At 43.5% G+C, this 18031-nt stretch overlaps 2 protein-coding genes across 4 annotated transcripts in view; both read left to right on the top strand.

Annotated features, from left to right (window-relative positions):
- Positions 1-6859: 6859 nt before the first annotated feature.
- On the top strand, positions 6860-17089 carry LOC146194381 (amine sulfotransferase-like). The gene is made up of 3 exons (XM_084597388.1): positions 6860-7108; positions 12833-13240; positions 16215-17089. Exons 1-3 carry the CDS (start codon positions 6899-6901, stop codon positions 16797-16799), a joined length of 1203 nt encoding a protein of 400 aa, XP_084453514.1. The 5' UTR covers positions 6860-6898; the 3' UTR covers positions 16800-17089.
- The window catches only part of LOC146194380 (sulfotransferase 2A8-like), a 51489-nt gene continuing 40429 nt past the window's right edge, over positions 6972-18031 (top strand). The window contains exon 1 of one of the 3 annotated variants that reach the window (XM_084597389.1): positions 6972-7108. The gene's annotated coding sequence lies outside the window, so the exon portion shown is untranslated. Of the gene's footprint in view, positions 7109-13101; positions 13241-18031 lie in introns of those variants that run through there. The other 2 variants (XM_084597391.1, XM_084597390.1) reach the window with 2 other exon arrangements.

The raw sequence follows: 18031 nt of genomic DNA, 5'->3' as shown, positions 1-18031 counted from the left end.
GGTTTTGCAAAATCACTCCCCGGCTCCCTACCTTTCAAACTAAAATACAATAAGCTAGTCGTGAATAACAGATCATACATGTATGACCCTGTCAGTAAAAAAACGTACCAAATTTCCACTGAACGCACCTAGACAAGATCAGCTCAAGCATCACCATCATCCTACGCTTCACATAGCACTGACAAATCTGATTACCGGTCGCAGAGGGGTGGTGGCCTTTGCCTTAGCTTACCCGAAATGTCAGTATTATTTACTAATATTCGAAATTTTATCAAAAAACGTACTGAACTCTCCACTGTCATAAATGCATGCTTCGCTAACGTCACCATCCTGAGACTTGGCTCCATGAAAACATACGAGACTGAAATTTTCGATTCTTCAAATACTTTTTGCTTCTATCGTTGTGACAGGCAGGGTGGAGGTGTGCTAATAGCAATTAAGAAAACAATAGGATCGATCGCCATCCACATAGCATCGAAATGGTGTCGTTGCAACTATATTATCTGAGAATAATCCTAGGCGCATGCTACCGTCCGTCAAATGCTCATCCTACATTTGTTGCCGAGCTTCACGATGCCGTTAATACCGTCGTTACGCGCTACCCTTCATCTCCAATTTTTTATTAGGTGACTTCAACTTTCCGGGTATCAATTGGTCTCTAGCACAACCTTCCACGTCTTTGTCTACATGCCAGGAATTCGTTAACTTATGCTCGTTGTTTAGCCTTACCCAAATCGTAAATCAACCTACGAGAATTACCGAAGTTACCGCATGCACATTAGACCTAGTACTAACTAATTGTCCGGAATTGTGTTCAGAAACAACCTGCATGCCCAAATTAAGCGACCATTCTTTACTAAATATCTCTGTAAACATTCCTATGGGGAAACCTGCTAGTCACTCTAAAACCATACGTTTGTATCATCGCGCTGACTTCAACATAATAACGAACTAGGCTCGTTCTTGGAAACGTTTTTCGACGTATTCGACTTCCGATCGGTGAATACAAACTGGCTGTTATTCAAGAACAAAATCTTAGATCTCACTAATCGCTATATTCCACTCGTGCAATATCTTATCAGCAGCACGCACCATGGTATAATGTTCATCTTTAGCGCCTGTCTAACCGCAAGAAACGTTTCTTCCGTATAGCTAAGAACTTACGCACTGAACATCATTGGTCTCGTTACCGCTCTGCAGCTGAGACTTACATTTCCGCCGTGAAAAGTACCAAAACCAATTATCTTAATAATACAATACCGGGAATGTTGCTAAATAATCCGAGAAAATTTTGGAACATCATTAACCCGTCTGAAACGTCTAGAATAGTACTAACGAATTCAAGTGACGAACCGATATCTGATAGCACATGCGCAAGTGTACTAAATGATGTGTTTTCGAGTTTTTTTGTTTGTTTTTTCAAATGCTGAAACGACGGATTTGCCTGATTTGGCTGATTGCAACTACCTTCCGATGTATCCTGTTGTAATCAAGTGTTTTCGAGTTTTTTTGTTTGTTTTTTCAAATGCTGAAACGACGGATTTGCCTGATTTGGCTGATTGCAACTACCTTCCGATGTATCCTGTTGTAATCAATCCTCACGGTGTAGCTAAAATTATTGACAATGGTAAAATATCCTCCTCTGCTGGTGTTGACTGCATTACTGCGAAATTTCTAAAAAGTACTAAAATGTATTCATCTCTTGCCTTAACTAACATTTTTCAGCAGTCATTGGACAATGGTGAATTGCCGGCTGATTGGAAGATGGGTAAGGTGGTTCCTGTGCATAAATCTGGCAATAAACACTCTCATTTTAACTACCGGCCCATATCAATTACCATCATCCCTTGGAGCACATCAATCTTGGAGCAGCAAATCTTGGAGCACATACTGTTTTCACGTATTGTCAGTTTTCTTGAATCCAACTCGTTTTTTCATCCCTCTCAGCACGGTTTTAGGAAGTGTTATTCATGCGAAACACAGCTACTTTTATTCACACACAAACTTCACACAATTTTAGACCGTCGCTCGGTTGCCGATTGCATCTATCTTGACTTCGCGAAGGCGTTTGATAAGGTTTCTCATCCCCTCTTGTTACTAAAACTGCGCACGATAGGATTAGATACTAACATTCTAAAATGGCTGGAATGTTTTCTTACGCACCGTCAGCAGTTCGTTGTAGTTAACGACGTTAATTCCACCATTGACCCTGTTCTTTCCAGTGTTCCCCAGGGCACTGTCTTGGGGCCTCTGCTCTTTCTTATCTTTATAAACGACTTACCCAAAAAATCTCTCCTCTTCTGTGCATCTGTTTGCTGACGACTGCGTTCTTTTTCGGGAAATAACAAACGACAGAGACCAGCACTTGATTCAAACTGACCATAACACTATCTCATCACCCCGCCGGGGTGGCGCAGTGGTTACGGCGCTCGACTACTGTTCCCAAGGACGCGGGATCGAATCCCGGCCCCGGCGGCAGCTTTTCGATGGAGGCGAAAAGCAAGGCGTCCGTGTGCTGTGCGATGTCAGTGCACGTTAAAGAACCCCAGGTGGTCGAAATTTCCGGAGTCCTTCACTACGGCGTCTCTCATAGCCTGAGTCGCTTTGGGACGTTAAACCCCACCAACCAACCACCAACCAACTATCTCATCCTGGTATAAAACTTGGCACATGACACCCAATCCTAACAAGTGCAAACTTATGCGCATTGCTCGTGTTAATAAGGATCTGCCCCACTATTCCCTTAATGATGTCCTTCTTGAATCTGTTACAACATATAAGTATCTCGGAATTCATATTACTTCCGATCTCGGTTGGTCCACACACATAGAGTACCTTACTAACGAAGCTAATCGCATGCTCGGTTATTTGAGACGTAAATTTCACGCAGCCCCAGCAAACATCAAACTTTTATACACCACACTCGTCCGCTCACAGCTTAAATACGATTCCGCAGTCTGGGATCTTGGTACTAAACGTTTGATCGACCTACTGGAAATGACACAACACAAATCAGCTCGTTTTATCCTCTCTGACTACCTGCGCACATCAAGCGTAACCACCATGAAATGTAACTTGGGCTTAACTTCACTTGCATCACGACGCAAAACTGCACGTCTGTGTCTTTTTCACAAAATGCTTCATCACCATGGGGTGTACCATTGCCTGCCTTGAAGCAAACGACGTTGGGTCACCTGTATTCTATGCACAATAATCGTGAACACGTCTACACCGATGGCTCAGTTGCTTCAACAAGCTCCGCGGGGTCCGTAGTGATACCGTCGAGGTCCATCGTGCTGAGGATCAAGACGACGTACCCCACCTCTTCAACTGGTGCGGAACTGGCTGCCTTACGTGCAGCTATTGAATACATCGGTCCGGAACTTCCAGGTGTCTGGTCCATTTTTACGGACTCGAAAGCAGCGCTTCAAGGCGTTCAAGCTGCGCTACGTCGTGGATCACATGAGCAACTAACTGCAGAGATCCGCGTGCTATACCACGAGGCTACATCAAAAGGTCATGATATAATTTTCCAGTGGCTACCTGGACATTGCGGTATTGAGGGAAACCACCAGGCAGACCAAGTTGCCCGTTCTGCACACAACGAGAGAACTACAGTGAACATTCCTATATCTAGAGGTGACGCAGCTTGTCGACTTCGTTCCTTAGCGGCGGATCTAACGCTTTCAGCCTGGAACAAAGGAGAATTTTCCAATCGACGCCTCAGGGAACTAGACCCTGGGCTGCGCCTTGTGTTCCCCCTAACAAAGGGCGGCGCGAAACAACACTGATGTGCCGTATGTGGCTCGGTGTTGCACTCACCAAAAAATACGCTTATGTGATGAGAATGGCGGATAGCCCTAACTGTGAAAGATGCGGCTGAGAAGAGACCACACAGCATCTCCTTTGCGAGTGCCCTGCTTTTTCAACCGAAAGATATGCGCTGCGTTCGGCTCTGGACCATCTTGACAGCCGTCCTTTCACAGAGGAGAAAATCCTCGGCCCATGGCCACAGAAGGCGTCTAACGAACGGCAAAGCCTTCAAAGCACTTGTGTGTTTTATGAGAGACACAAACTTGATTGAGAAACTGTGACTGTGCTCCTCGCCACCTTACCTTTCCTATCATTATCTTCTATCTTTCTCCTTTAAACTCCTCATTCCCCTTCCCCAGTGCAGGGTAGACAAACCGGAAGCTTTCCTGGTTAACCTCTCTACCTTCTCTCTCTTTCTCTCTCTCTCTCTCGCTTCATCACGAATCGATTCGCCGTGAGCTGCTCGTTCCCCCTTCATACATTTCACCTTGAACCGATCACATACCATAAAGTAGGCATCACCATCTGCAGCACTAAAACGTTTTTGGACTCTTATACCTCGTACATCATATGACTGGAACCACCTTCCTACTTCCGTTGCGGCAATTACTGATCCTGTTCTGTTTCGTTCTGCTGTTACCGTTTGTAATGTTTAATATTGTATTATTTACTTGTAATTATTTTTTTAATTTTTTTTTTCCGATTTGTTGCGTTCTGTTCATGTTTCACATTTTTCAGTGTTTTTATGTACTTTCCCACTCTCCTCTGTAATGCTTTGCCCTGAGGGTATAATAAATAAATAAATAAATAAATAAATAAATAAATAAATAAATAAATAAATATAAGAAAGGAAAGGCGCAGTATTTATCAAAGTCACTTGAAGGCGAAAATCATTGTAAATTGGTTTATTATAATGGTACGATGCAGTATCTGTCAAGGTCACTAGAAGGTGAAAACAGTGCATACCCAACGGCTCGAACTACGTGGCGTAGTAAAGCTTTCCCTTCAAAAACTTTCATTCAATGCGCCCCCTCGACAACTGGCGCGAGCTTGATTCCTGCCAAACATCAAGATCGACACCCGGAGTGAAGCCCGAACATCAAGATATACCGTCAGTAAGCGCCGCTCTCTTCGTTGTTTGGTATTACGTCACGTGAGTCTTCAAAACCAAGTGTTGCACTAACAGTTTCCAAACTGCATTAGTGACAGAATGACCCAATTATTTTTAAACAATATTTCAAAGCTAAAAATAAACATTAAGAGCAATAACCTTATCCTGAAGCAGCGCTTTCTGGTACTAACATTCAAGAAGACAGCAAGACCCATTGAGCGGCCTCGGCAAGAACTTCGACTGCATCACAGATTGGGTACGCACCATGGCGAAGGTAGAATGGTGGCGAAGGCTGGGCCCAAAAGCGGTTCAGCGGTACCGCAGCATAGCCACAGGTCGGGGGGCCAACCACTCAGATTAAGAAATTATACTAATACAAATTAAAAAGTATCAATCAACATAAAAAGAATAGACATTTTGATAACTTCGCTTGTGAATGAGGTAATATATTTTATAAATACATTCTTAATTTTTTAAAAAAGTCTTGCAACACTCTTATCACCCCCCCCCCCCCCCCCCCCCCCCCCCCCCCCCCGTGATGTTGCATCGGTCAGGAGTCGCTGCCAGAGGTAACCAAGGCAACAGAGATAACGAAGCTGACGAAGCGCGAAACGATTTCTTATCGCTGTCTGCTGCTCGTGTGCTGTGGTGTGGGCCTTGGTGCGCCCGGGAAAGCGTAATTTAGTTCGCAAGTCTGAAAATGTCCCCTTTGGCGAAGCTTTCGACGTCCTTGCTGGTCGCTGCTTTCTCGCCGTTTGGTGAGATTTAATATCCCCCTGCAGCCGTGTTTTTTTTTTTTTCGTCGCCTTCGTCGTGCGGGCAGTGTGAAGTCTTTTTGAAGCAGTGTATTGCGCTTAGCGTCTTATCGCAAGATGAGCCCGCACAAAGGGAGGAAGCGATGCTGTGTAGCACGTTGCGACAGCGTGGACTCAACCGTCAGTGTCTTATAGCTTCCCGGCTGACTTTCACCGGTGAGCAGATCTGGAGGTTGCACACAGACTCAATGTATGCTCTAATGCTCCTGTGTTAAGCACTTTTGTTGATTCTAAAGCTGTCTGGACTGGTGCGACCTTGAAATTGCCTTGAAAACTGCTGTATACTTTCTGCCGAAGAATTTATAAATGTGGAGTGATACCAGTGCTCTGTGCTCCACGTATGTTTTGATGCACCTACTAATTCATGACATTTTTATTTCAACTGCAGCTGTCATAGCTTTGTTTTCTGTGCATGCATGTTTCTTATCTGGTGATGTTTTGTGGCAGGCACTTCAAGCCTTTTCCATGCCTCGACTGTGATCATTAAGATGATTAGCCCACTTAAACAGCGCTACTGTTGGTGCTGTCTGCGACATGCATTTTTATTGTTGTGATTTGTTGCTGTATTTTATTGGTTGATGCAATAAAGCATGAATATGAAAACCATAATTGTTCCCTTGGTACACTCTGTTGCGAACTGGGCACGACTGCCCCTTTGCACCAGGGTTTCTTGACCGCACCTTACTGTGCTGAGGGACAAAGTAAATGGCCAAAATACTTGCATGACTTGCAGCAGTATTTGTATTATGAATTTGCATGCGTGGTCTCTATTTGGAAGTGTTGCTGCCTTTCTATGCAGCCACCTTTTCCAACCACTTTCATTGTGCTGGAGCAACTGCTTATAAACAAGGCCGTAAACAACAGAAACTCGAATTCTTTTAGATGGCAAAGGGTGGCGCGCGCTGAAAGGCAGCAACCTTCAAAAGATGCAGGCTCGTCAATGCAACGCGGCGTTTTTTTTTTTAAAACTTGTTTATAATACGCGCCAAAGTGAACGTATGCGCGACGTCATTTGACGTCATGGCCCCCCAATTTTCATTGGTCGCTGGAGCCCATGAGCCGCCATGTTTAGTGCGTATGGGCGTCTATGGAGTCTTCGCTACCATAGTACATATACGCACAGTACTTGTTCCTTGTTTTTCCTGCGGCACGTGTGGCGATGAAACGTCCTGTTGTGCCAGCAGCAGGCAAGCGCGGCGTCGCTATCGCACTTTTGTCTTTTTGCTCCGAGCTTGTCGCCAGGCTCCCGCCTCTCTCTGTCTCTCACCGCCGCTTTCACTCCACTCGGCCAACACCACCTGACTCGGCATTTGTGGACTGGCACTTGTGGAGAGGAGCCGCCGCGTCCGTGACAGCCCATCGCCGTGCGGTGAGGACCTTTTTATTTCTTTTTTTGAGGCTCTAGTCACGACACTGAAGTGATAGGCCTGTGTTTGACGGAGATAATAGACAGGGCACCGTCGTGTGATGGCTGTACTATTATTCACGTCTCGTTAAAAGAGGCACGCTTCATTGAAACTGGGCAGCCAAGCGAGTTATTGGATGGATTGTGCCGTTTCACAATGCGTTCCGTCCGGCCCCTTTGCGAAACAGAGTGCACTAACAAAAAGGAGAGGTTTCGTCTGACGTTATCTCGGTGGGGCATTAGGCGCGAATCTCAGCGACACACGAGAGGTGGTCAGCTGATATCATGTCGTTGCTCCGTCCAAGGAAACGTCGGCATCAAAAGAAAACGCCGCTTAGCTCCATGCAGTGCACGTGGCATGGAGACGCACGCATCCAACGGTGATTCGGAAGACATGGAAAGCAACTCTAGGAATGAAACTGCGGCTCACTGCTTGCGCGGCTGCGCCGGTCAATGCTTTAGTGCAGTCTTGGCTGCCGCTGGGCTGACTGGCCGTTTGCCAAGGTCCGCGCTAGCTAACCTATGTCGGCAGGCAGAAAAATATTCTGAAAGCTGTGGAAATAAAAACGTAACACCAGTTCTGACGGTCGCGTGGGCAAATATGCATGCGTGTTTTTACTTTTCTCATTAGTTAAATTAGTAGTCGAATGTCAGAAGCTAAGCGGAAAGTTTCGTCACAAACTTGTAGCACGGGAACAATCGCCTCAAGCATCGTTACTTTTAAAATCGTTTTTTTTTTGTTATTATGGTACAACATTGTCCCAATTATGAATTTCCTTAATTGCAAAACCGCCGTAAACCCTCCTCCCCCAAAAATAAAATGCGACAGGATTCTCATTTAAAAGCCAATGATATTAAATAAAATTTATTTCTCACAAATACTGAGATTAGTTAGTGGTTCATTTTTGATTAAAAAATGCCAGATTTTTTTATCATTAAGATATGGCGCGTTTTCGCTTCCTGATGTTCTCCATCACTTCGTATATATGCATGCCACGTTTATGACGCATTTCGACGTAATTAAGGATGCATACAAAGCGAGGTAATATGCTCTTCGTTCAAACCAATCAAATTCATCAAATTTCTTTTATTTTTCTAGCTATTCAATAACAAAGGAGAGAAACACGTAAACTTTCACAAACTTACTCTTTTTGAAGAATGTTGCTGGACGTTAGCCTTACGAAAATCTCTTTCACATCAAAGTAAACAAATAGGGGACATCATGTAAAGTAACCAGAGCATTTGTTTTACTTTAACACGCATACTAAATCATAGTATGCACATCTCAAACATTAAGAACATTAAGAAGCTATATTTCATCAATTTCGCACTGTCTTTCTGTACTTTTCGTTCCTTGCCTTGGTGCACATTGCCATGAGAATAGTCACTTCATTTTCATTACGTTTTGCCGAGTTGCGTGTATACTGTTAGACGATCTTTGCCCGTTAATTTAATGTCCTAGTTTTAATTTGCTGTTTGATTTATATATTTGTGCTCTTTCTCTACTTCAAAATTTTCATGTTATATATGTATATGTTCTCCTTGATCGCACACATCTTGTTGCTCTGCGTTTACAGGGTCTCGGGCATCTCTGAAGCTATCGTTGTAGCTTTTCGCCCGAGGCCTATTTCCTGTATATTACTGGAAATGAATTTTCGATTCAGTTCAATCTATTGTTCCTGCTTGCTATGGCGCCACATCAGCTTTGCAACGCGAGATAGAGCACGTCATCGTTGCTAAGCAAAGACAAAACTTTGAGATGATTTCAAGTTATGAGCGAGTTCGCCGCTGTCTTCCCTGACTACTGCACAACGGAAGCTGTGCTCCATCGTTTCTCTCCCGTCCCGTCTGCACCGATGTATTGCGTAAAATTTGCTTTGTCCCGTTTGTCAGCCTATAGTAAAAAAAGAGGTCGACCCCTGCACGTTGAATCCCAACCCGAACACGTGTGCCGATGTCGGCGCCTAAAGGTGCCAGGCGCGATCGTCACATGTCTCGTTCTCTCTGCAAACTTTGTAACATTGGCGCCACATAAATCTTCAGAAGCACATGCCTATTTCACCAGGTACTCGGTAGAGCATCCTTCTCCAAACGGAAAGAGAAGCGTTACTACATGAGGGGATGATTGCAAACTTATCTAATACTATCTCATTCGACGAGTGCAAATTCTTCCAATATTTCAAAGTTAAGGATTAGCCACGGGCTGTTTGGAGCTATCGGCTATGCGTGGAAGATATGTACGCATTCTTTTGTGGTATGCAAACGAGCACGTGCAGTGCTCCCAAAGAAAACAAAAAGTCTCATTGTACGGCTCCGGCATGGACCTTTTTTTTTTTTTTTTTTTCGTTTATACAATTTGGATGGTGTCACAATTCACAGCCGATGTGCCCGCTACTAAAAAAATAAAGAACGGCTTGCATTTCTTCCTGATTATGATGACATCTCCAAGCATAGCACGACAGCTGCCCACCAATTTTGTAATGGTAGGTCAGAGAAAGAAATCTTTACTTGCACGGAATTTTAAGCTCCGAGTACGACCTCGTTTGAGATATGAAAGGTACGTCAGTGATGCCGAATTTTTTCGTCCTTGTCTTCACAGGTAAATCACTCGCAGTAGCTATAAAACAGTCCTCCACGACCTTCGCTGCTCTGCGCTGTAATAACTGCACGTTGCGCATGTATGCTAAAGAATGAGGGGCATGCTGTGCTGTGCGATGTCAGTGCACGTTAAAGATCCCCAGGTGGTCGAAATTACTCCGAAGCCCTCCACTACGGCTCCTCTTTCTCTCTTTCCACTTTCACTCCCATCTTCCTCCCTTCCCTTACGGCGCGGTTGCGGTGTCCACAGAAAACAAGTGAGACAGTTACCGCGCCTTTCCCTTCCCATAAATAAATCAGTGACCAGTAAATCAGTGATGAGGGGCATGCTACTATATTGGTCTCTCATTTCTCATGCTGTTGCTTAAAGTCAGTTACTAAGTTTCATCAAGATAATTATTAAACTTCATATTTGGTCGCAGGAAGAATACTCTAAGGGAGTTGATCACATAATATAGGCACGTCTTTCATTTCTACAGCATTTCGTTGCAAAAACGGGTCATTGACGCAAACGGCAAACATTTCGTAGCACTAAAGGCATAGCATATTTCTCTGAGTATCCCGACTGCTTAAATTAACAAAGGGTGACATTCTGAATCAAGGAAGCATTAAACGACGCAAAGCCAAAAAAGAAAAAAAATATTTTAGTGTAGGATGTGGGAACGTTCTATGCGAGATATGAGCATGTTTTTTGCGGTTGCATTAATGTGGCACTGCTAGCCTGGAGTAATATGTAAAAACACGCAATTTCGTACCTAATGCACATACGCAGGGGCATCAGTGATTCTTTAATAGTAATAATAATAATAATAATAATAATAATCAATCAATGTTTATTTAATGTGCGCAGGAACAACCATGTGGTCTTCGTGCTGCAGCACAAATAAAAAAAAAGAAACAAAAATGAAAATGCACAAACATTTTACACACACATAGAGAACACAAAGAATAAATAAATAACACATGAAATGAAATTGCGACGAAAATTATCACGGAAAAAAAACAATCAATGAGTAGCGTCACTTATATATTATTATTATTATTATTATTATTATTATTATTATTATTATTATTATTATTATTATTATTATTATTATTATTATTATTATTAATATTATTAATCTTGAACTGCTTTCAATCCGTTTCTTACTTATATTTCAACTTTAAACTTTATATTCGAATCTCACTGTCCCGCGTTCAATTCTATTTTTATCGTAATTTCCTGTATTTCTAACCTGTGTTTTAAGTACGACGCACTTGTTGCGTCTGCAATGGTTGTTTATTTTATGTATATTTCTATACTACTATAATCAATGTCAGGTATTTGTTGTTGTTTTTTTCTCTCTACCTTCTGTTCTTTTTTTTTTTCTTTTGTGATGTGCTCAAAATTCTCTGACTGTATATTTAAGTTATGCTACTCATTGATTGCTTTCTTTCCGTGACACTTTTCGTCTCAGTTTCATTTCATGTGTTATTTCTTCTTTTGTGTTCTCTCTGTGTGTGTAAACTTGTTTGTGCGTTTTCATTTTTTTTATTTATGCTGCAGCACGAAAACCACATGGTTGTTCCTGCGCACATTAAAGATTGATTGATTGATTATTAATAATATTATTATTCATAACTGCATGTAGGTGCACAGGTCTGTACAACCTTCAGTTTATAGCGGTTATTAAGCCTAATTACGCTTATTAATCCAAACTAGCCCGACAAATTTTACTCTACTTACTAATTACGATGCCTGCCACCCCCTCATTGATAATTTAGAATTAATCTATATTGCCCGCTATATACTTATTGACAAGGAAACCTACTCCTAGTTGTCGCCTCTCTGGTAAGCCTCGATAACACAGTACATACCCATCCTTCAGTACAGTATATGCCTCATTCGGCCTCCTAACCTCACTAAGCCCTATGACATCCCATTTCATGCGCTCTAGTTCCTCTAACAGCACTGCTAAACTAGCTTCACTAGCTAGGGTTCTAGCATTAAACGTTGCCAGGGTCAGTTTCCAATGGCGGCCTGTCCTGCGGAGCCAGGCATTCTTAGCACCCCCTGCTGCGTCACAGGTCTGACGGCCGCCGTGGTCAGTTGTTCCGCAGCCGCTGGTGACTGAGGGCCGGGGTTTTATGGAGCTTATCATAGGAGGTTGCGGCCAATTACGGCACCAGGGTGGCCAACTCCTGTTCTGGTGAGGGAGTGCGTTGCCGGAGGTGTTCACCGGCATCAGGTCGCACCCCAAACCTGTTTATGCAATCCCATCGACACGCGGACTTTTTTTATCCGGTGGAGAATTGCGTGGCACTTGGATTTGGACCCCGGTCCTCTTGCATGCGAGACGGATGTTCTGTCGCTATGCCACCGCTGCTATTATCATCATTAGTATTATTATAATAATATAATTTTAATAATACTATAATATTATCCGTTTTAACGCGCTTAAGTGCATGGTTTCCCTCTCAAGGATATCTGGCATTCTCAGTAAACAATCAAGGCCATAGCTTTGACTGAGAGGTGGCGTGGCTGTGCACTAACTGTTCGCCTGTATGGGTGACGTCACGAGACCGCGTGACATGGCCGAATTGGCAGGAGCTGCCGACTCGCGCTTCATATTTGAGGTGCGATAGTTAGCTCGAAATCTAGCCTACCCTGGATACCGATTTAGACAGGCTACCCCACACAGGTACGTCCGTACGGCTTGGTTAAAGTGGTGCTGTTCATCTATTCCCGGGGTCTTTCTCACAACAGGGCATCTGGCTACTGCATGATAATCAAAAAGGTACAAATTCAAAGATTACTATTTAGGCGAGCCGCAAACTGCGTGCACTCAAATGAGGATCTCCAAGGTCGGCAGGTGAACGGCAGCAATTACTGCGGTCGCGTCATACCCTTAAAGGCGCAGATTAACGCCCCGTAAGCTTTCACTCCTTTTTCGCGAGACACAAAACCTTCCCGCAAGCTACCTCGAAGGTTGGTGTCTTAAGGAGTGCGAACAGTAGCTACTGTAAGTAGAGAAGCTAGATATGATTTTTATTGAGGAATGTATTCATTCCCTTTTAGCAAATGTGTTAATAGTTGCATCCCGCTTGCAGAGCGGCATTACAATGGCTGCTGATGAACCTAAACCATTCTACCAGATCATCAACGGCAAACGGAGGTGCCCTTTCATAACTCCGGAGTCCCTTAAACAGGGCCTGGAATTCGTCGCCCGGAAGGGCGACCTCCTGCAGGTGTCGTACCCGCGAAGTGGTACCCACTGGGTTCAGTACATCACGCAGCTGATCCTCAAGGAAGGCGAACCGGTAGAAACTTACGAGCAGTTCGCACAGGCTGCCGTATTCATCGAGTACCGACTGGACGCCCGCAACTATGAAGCGAGTGCACCTGTGCGGACATTCTGCACCCACCTACCTCTGCGCAGAGAAAAACTCAACCCCGAGGCCAAGTACATCTACGTAGCCCGAAACCCGTGGGACGTCTGCGTGTCACTCTACAACCACGTAAGTCAGCGTCACCAAGACGGAGCTACGCACACTACAAAACAGATATATTCCGTTAATTTACTTTCAACTCTTTCTAGCGCTGCGCCTACTGTAGCGGACAGAGGTCTTCAGGGAACACGCAGCATAAAAGGCTGCGTTTATCAGCTATTATCTTATTTCCCTATTAAACAGCACTGCACGCGAAACCTGCTTTCATGTCCACAAGTGCGGTATGATGAGAAACAATCCAGTAGCAAAATGATACCCTTTTGGGTCATGGCTCTGGCTTCCTGGAAACTTTTGGTCCGATGCTGCAGCTGTGGGTACCGACTTTGCTCTGCAGCTGTGGGTACCGACACCCACAGCTGCAACAACCAGCTGCCCTCCAGAAACAACCGACGTGTGATGTTTTCCACCAGGGGCTAGCCAGCATCCGTCGACTGCGCTGTCATCTCCTCAAGAGCCTAACCTGATGACGTTCTAATGCTGCGCTTCGGTTTTCTGTAAGACAGCTACGCAAGAGATATAAAGTATTCCATACACTAAATGCCCGATGAGTCGACTGGAATGCACGGTTGGCATGTATAAAGCTTGGCTTGCAATTACGTGCAACAACTCTAGTTCTACGCTCTAGTACGGAGTTCGCAATGTCCGGGGCTGATACGTGCCCTCTTGGCAAAGCACTTCTTTTGAAACCAACGGGTACGAGTGGACCAGACGTTCCCATGTTTACAGAAGGCTCGCACTAACCTCCCCGCCGCTTTGCTTGCGTTTCTCTTTCTTTTTTCCGGATGAAGCGAATGGCGCATTATCAAAACGTTGCGTCTACTACAAGGCCATGGTTATTCAGTCATGTTTATCTTGCGCCTTTTCTCTGTTTTTTTTTTTCGTCGAGAGACGAAAAGAAGTAGAATTGAAGCGATCTTTTTGCTGAAAATACCGCGAAAATACAACTGCCCGCTGAGACGCCACAACCAGTTAGCTGACGAAGGGTCCAATTACGGGGAGCCATTGATGACATGCCAGACGCGGGGGCCCACAGAAACGCTTTCAGGCTCTGCGGTGTGAGCGTAGCATAAGCGGTGCCATAATTGAACATAATCCACAACCCTGTGATTAGGACGTAGCCTCCAGGGGCCATGCCTACCGTAATTTAAGACCCATGTAACCATTATTTACTAAAGAGTAAATGTTTAACGACATCTATTAACCGTTCTTGCAAAAGCTGCAGAACATGTTATTAACAAGTGCATATATGATTACCTTACACAACGTAATATTATAGCAATACAGCAATACACATTTCAAAAGTATAGAACAACTGAGTCCGCATTACTCACAATGAAGGAAAAATTGATAAACATCGGAAAAGAATTAAGCACGGTCGGACTGTTCCTAGACTTAAAAAAAGGCTTTTAACTTTATCCTGCTCTTTTTGATAAGTTAAAACAATATGTAGCAAGACGCACACCCCTAGATTTATTCAGTTACCTCACTAACAGATAATAATACATACAAATAAATAATGCAAAATCACAGATTGACACCATTACAAATGGTGTACCTCAACGTTCAATATTACTTTCGGTACTTTTCCTAATTTATATGATCCATATTATTAATATGTCATCCCGTAATTACATTGATATCAGTGTTGACGATTATATCGTTTTTTTCGAAGAATATATATATATATATATATATATATATATATATATATATATATATATATATATATATTGCAAGAAGCAGCCATCAGGTGGCGTACAGGGCTTGAGGTATGGTTAAATGCCTATTGCCTAGAAGTGCACGTAGCCAAAACGAAATACGTACTTTTTAGGGCTAAAAACAAACTTCTTTCTGCGTACTTTATATTTACCTTTGAACAATCCAGGCTAACACGAGAGTGTTCTGTAAAATCCTTAGGCATTGTAAGAAAATTTCCTCTATTGGTATTCTAAACAAGGCGCATGCTCTTTCCCATTAAAATTCAAGCTAAAGCTATGTTACTAATTTGTTTACTCGCACATACAATACTAGCTGCTTGCTTGTATGGGGCATGACCACTAAGACCAATAAGGAAAAAATACTGTGAATAAAAAAGAGCTCTACGAGCTATTGATAACTTATCCTACCTTGATAGAACTATATAGCTCTTTCTCATATACAAACTTCTTAGCATAAAACAAGCTTACAAGAAAAAGCTAACTTTGGAAACGCATATTAGTAAAGCCCACAGCCTACACAGTTTCACGCTCCAAACTCCCGTATCAATTTGGACATCATATGCTTACGCATTTAATTTCAATGGCTTTAAATGTTTACCCACAACTTCTTTCTTTAGCGGCAGAAAATACATTCGTTCAAAAATATAAAAACTCTTCACACAGCGTGATCATTCTGCTCCAGACCTGAACTATGTATACTGACTTGAAATCGTGTTTTATGTTTGATGCGTTCCTGCTATAAATGCTTTTGTTTTGCTCGATTTTACATCATATCATGCATAGGCACGCTTTAGTAGGTAGTTTCATTTTGCATATTCAATTCCTGTAAATTTTGGTTTTGCTTCTGCCAAATTCCTGTGACACTCTTTCAGGAGGGCAGGTTCTGTCAGGCATTTTGATTCGCCTTTTGTTTTGATTTATGTAGTGAATAAAAATCTCATCAATAAAGAACATTTCTGTTATACACATATCCCGTTCCCCTCCTGAATAGATCTTTGTCTCTAAAGGGCCTTAATGGGCTCGGAAACAGCTTATTTGACATCATCATCAGCGGATATCTTTGTAGTGACCTGCCCAGGTATAGGCGTTACACAAGATAACCGTTTATGCATATATAATGTATGAGCTGCAAGTGCTATGTCGAAGCTTTTCCTGACAATAATGTATCACCGGGTGCATGCTGGGAATAAATAATACTCTGCCTAGTAAACAAGTGGGCAGCATCGCAGTAACCACCCATTTCTTCTATCGTGATCTCTTAACAGATAAACAGTTTGACTACGTTTCGTTTTGGCAACGGCACCTTTACCGACTTTTTGGATGCGTTCCTGAGCGGGGAACTCGGCTATGGTGACTACTTCGAACACGTGACAGCAGGCTACTCTCTCAAGGAAGAAACCAATGTGCTCTTCATTACATACGAGCAACTGAAGAAGGACGCGCGAGGCACCGTGCTTCGGTTGGCTCGCTTCATTGGAGAGCGCTATGGAAAGATGCTGGAGGAAGATGGCGACAAGGGAAGCGCGCGGCTGGACCAGATCGTGGAGCGCAGCAGTTCTGAAAACATGAAAAAGGTGATGACATTCAACCTGAGTGACAATACTGATCCTGCCATGCAGATATGGTTGAAAGAACACGACGTTCCGTCAAAGCCCGGGGACAAAGAAGACCTCAAGAGACAGGAGGTTCTGAGGGAGGCAAAGGTGGGAGGATGGAAGTCTTACTTTCGGCCCCACCTCCTGCGAAGAATGGACGTTGTGATTCAGCAAAAGACGCAGGGATCCGACATCATGGAACTTTGGGCAAGCACAAGACAGGAAACTGTAGAATTCACTGAACGGTCGGATTAGACTTATGGGCTGGAGATCGCGGTACTTACCCTGTGAAGCGAGGGTTTATTTCGCCTGTGCCAAAGGAGGCTGTACTTATTCAGGTAAATATGTTCCGTCGTAGCATCCACTCATTAGACAACGGATGTTACGAGTATCGCACGACAGCTTCCGAACCATGAACCGCTCTCCTTTCTTGAAATAAAGAATTTCGACTTAACATGGTGCTGTTTTCATTCGCTCGCAAGTCACCCCATGCTCCTGGAATTCGCCTCTATTGCTATTTAGCAACATTACGAGTGTGTACGTATGTAAGAATGGTAACGTCTTGTGCGATTTGAGTTGCACGCTGAAAATATTTCCTGCCATCCGCAAACGAAATCTGTAAAAGTGTTGTCGTGACTTTACTGGCTTTGTATTCATCTCCTAACTACAGATTCGAAAACTAGCGCTCACGGAAATCTGCAGCTCAGCACAAAGTGCAAATCTATAACTGTCTCGACATATAACATCGACACTGAGACATAATTTGGTACATTCGATGGCAAAATTCACCTGCCTTAGTACGATCTTCACATTTACGATAGACACAACTCGCCAAAGCATTTCTTCCAAAAATTTACTCATTTTTGTTGCGGCTTCGAATTTCTAAACATAGGCGAGCTATCACGATTTTTAATAAAGTTGAAGCCATTGCTTCTCGTCCTAGGTTGCCACCTGCGGCAGCCACTTCAGATGAGTAACTGTGGAAGGGGTCAAGCATGAAGGCGGCTGCGTCACAAAAACAGAAGGCCATTTTATTGTTTAGTGCCCTCTGTTTTCGATGAACAGAGTTGCAGCGTTATGTAACGCGCACATGCCAGCATAGCACCACTGTTGAGAGAGTTAAGCGCTTCGCCGCCCGTATGTGCTGAGTGTGCAAAAGAAACTTTGAGCAATGTATTTACAATTCATATTAACAAGCTGCATGCACCTTGCATGCACTTTTCATCACGTCAGCTCTGAGTCGCTCTGCCACATGTATACGGGGTGCAGGCCTTTCTCAAGCTTTTCTAAGTTTTTGCTCCCATCCCCTCCCATCATCGCACCTGCACAGTGGATGCTGAAGCTGCAAAATAAATTTGGCTTTGTAAAGACGGCTTTGTCAGAATCGCTGATAGTGGTGTATTGGGCAAAGAATCGTCTAGAGCCAAGACAGAACAAATGCCAAGAGTGAAATTACAATAATATGTAATACGTAATACCCTTTAATT

This window comes from Amblyomma maculatum, chromosome 3 (genome assembly GCF_055883805.1).
Source record: "Amblyomma maculatum isolate TAMU_Amacu chromosome 3, ASM5588380v1, whole genome shotgun sequence".
NCBI lineage: Eukaryota > Metazoa > Arthropoda > Arachnida > Ixodida > Ixodidae > Amblyomma > Amblyomma maculatum.
The sequence above is the reverse complement of the archived record's forward strand: the minus strand, read 5'-3'. Positions and strand labels throughout refer to the sequence as shown.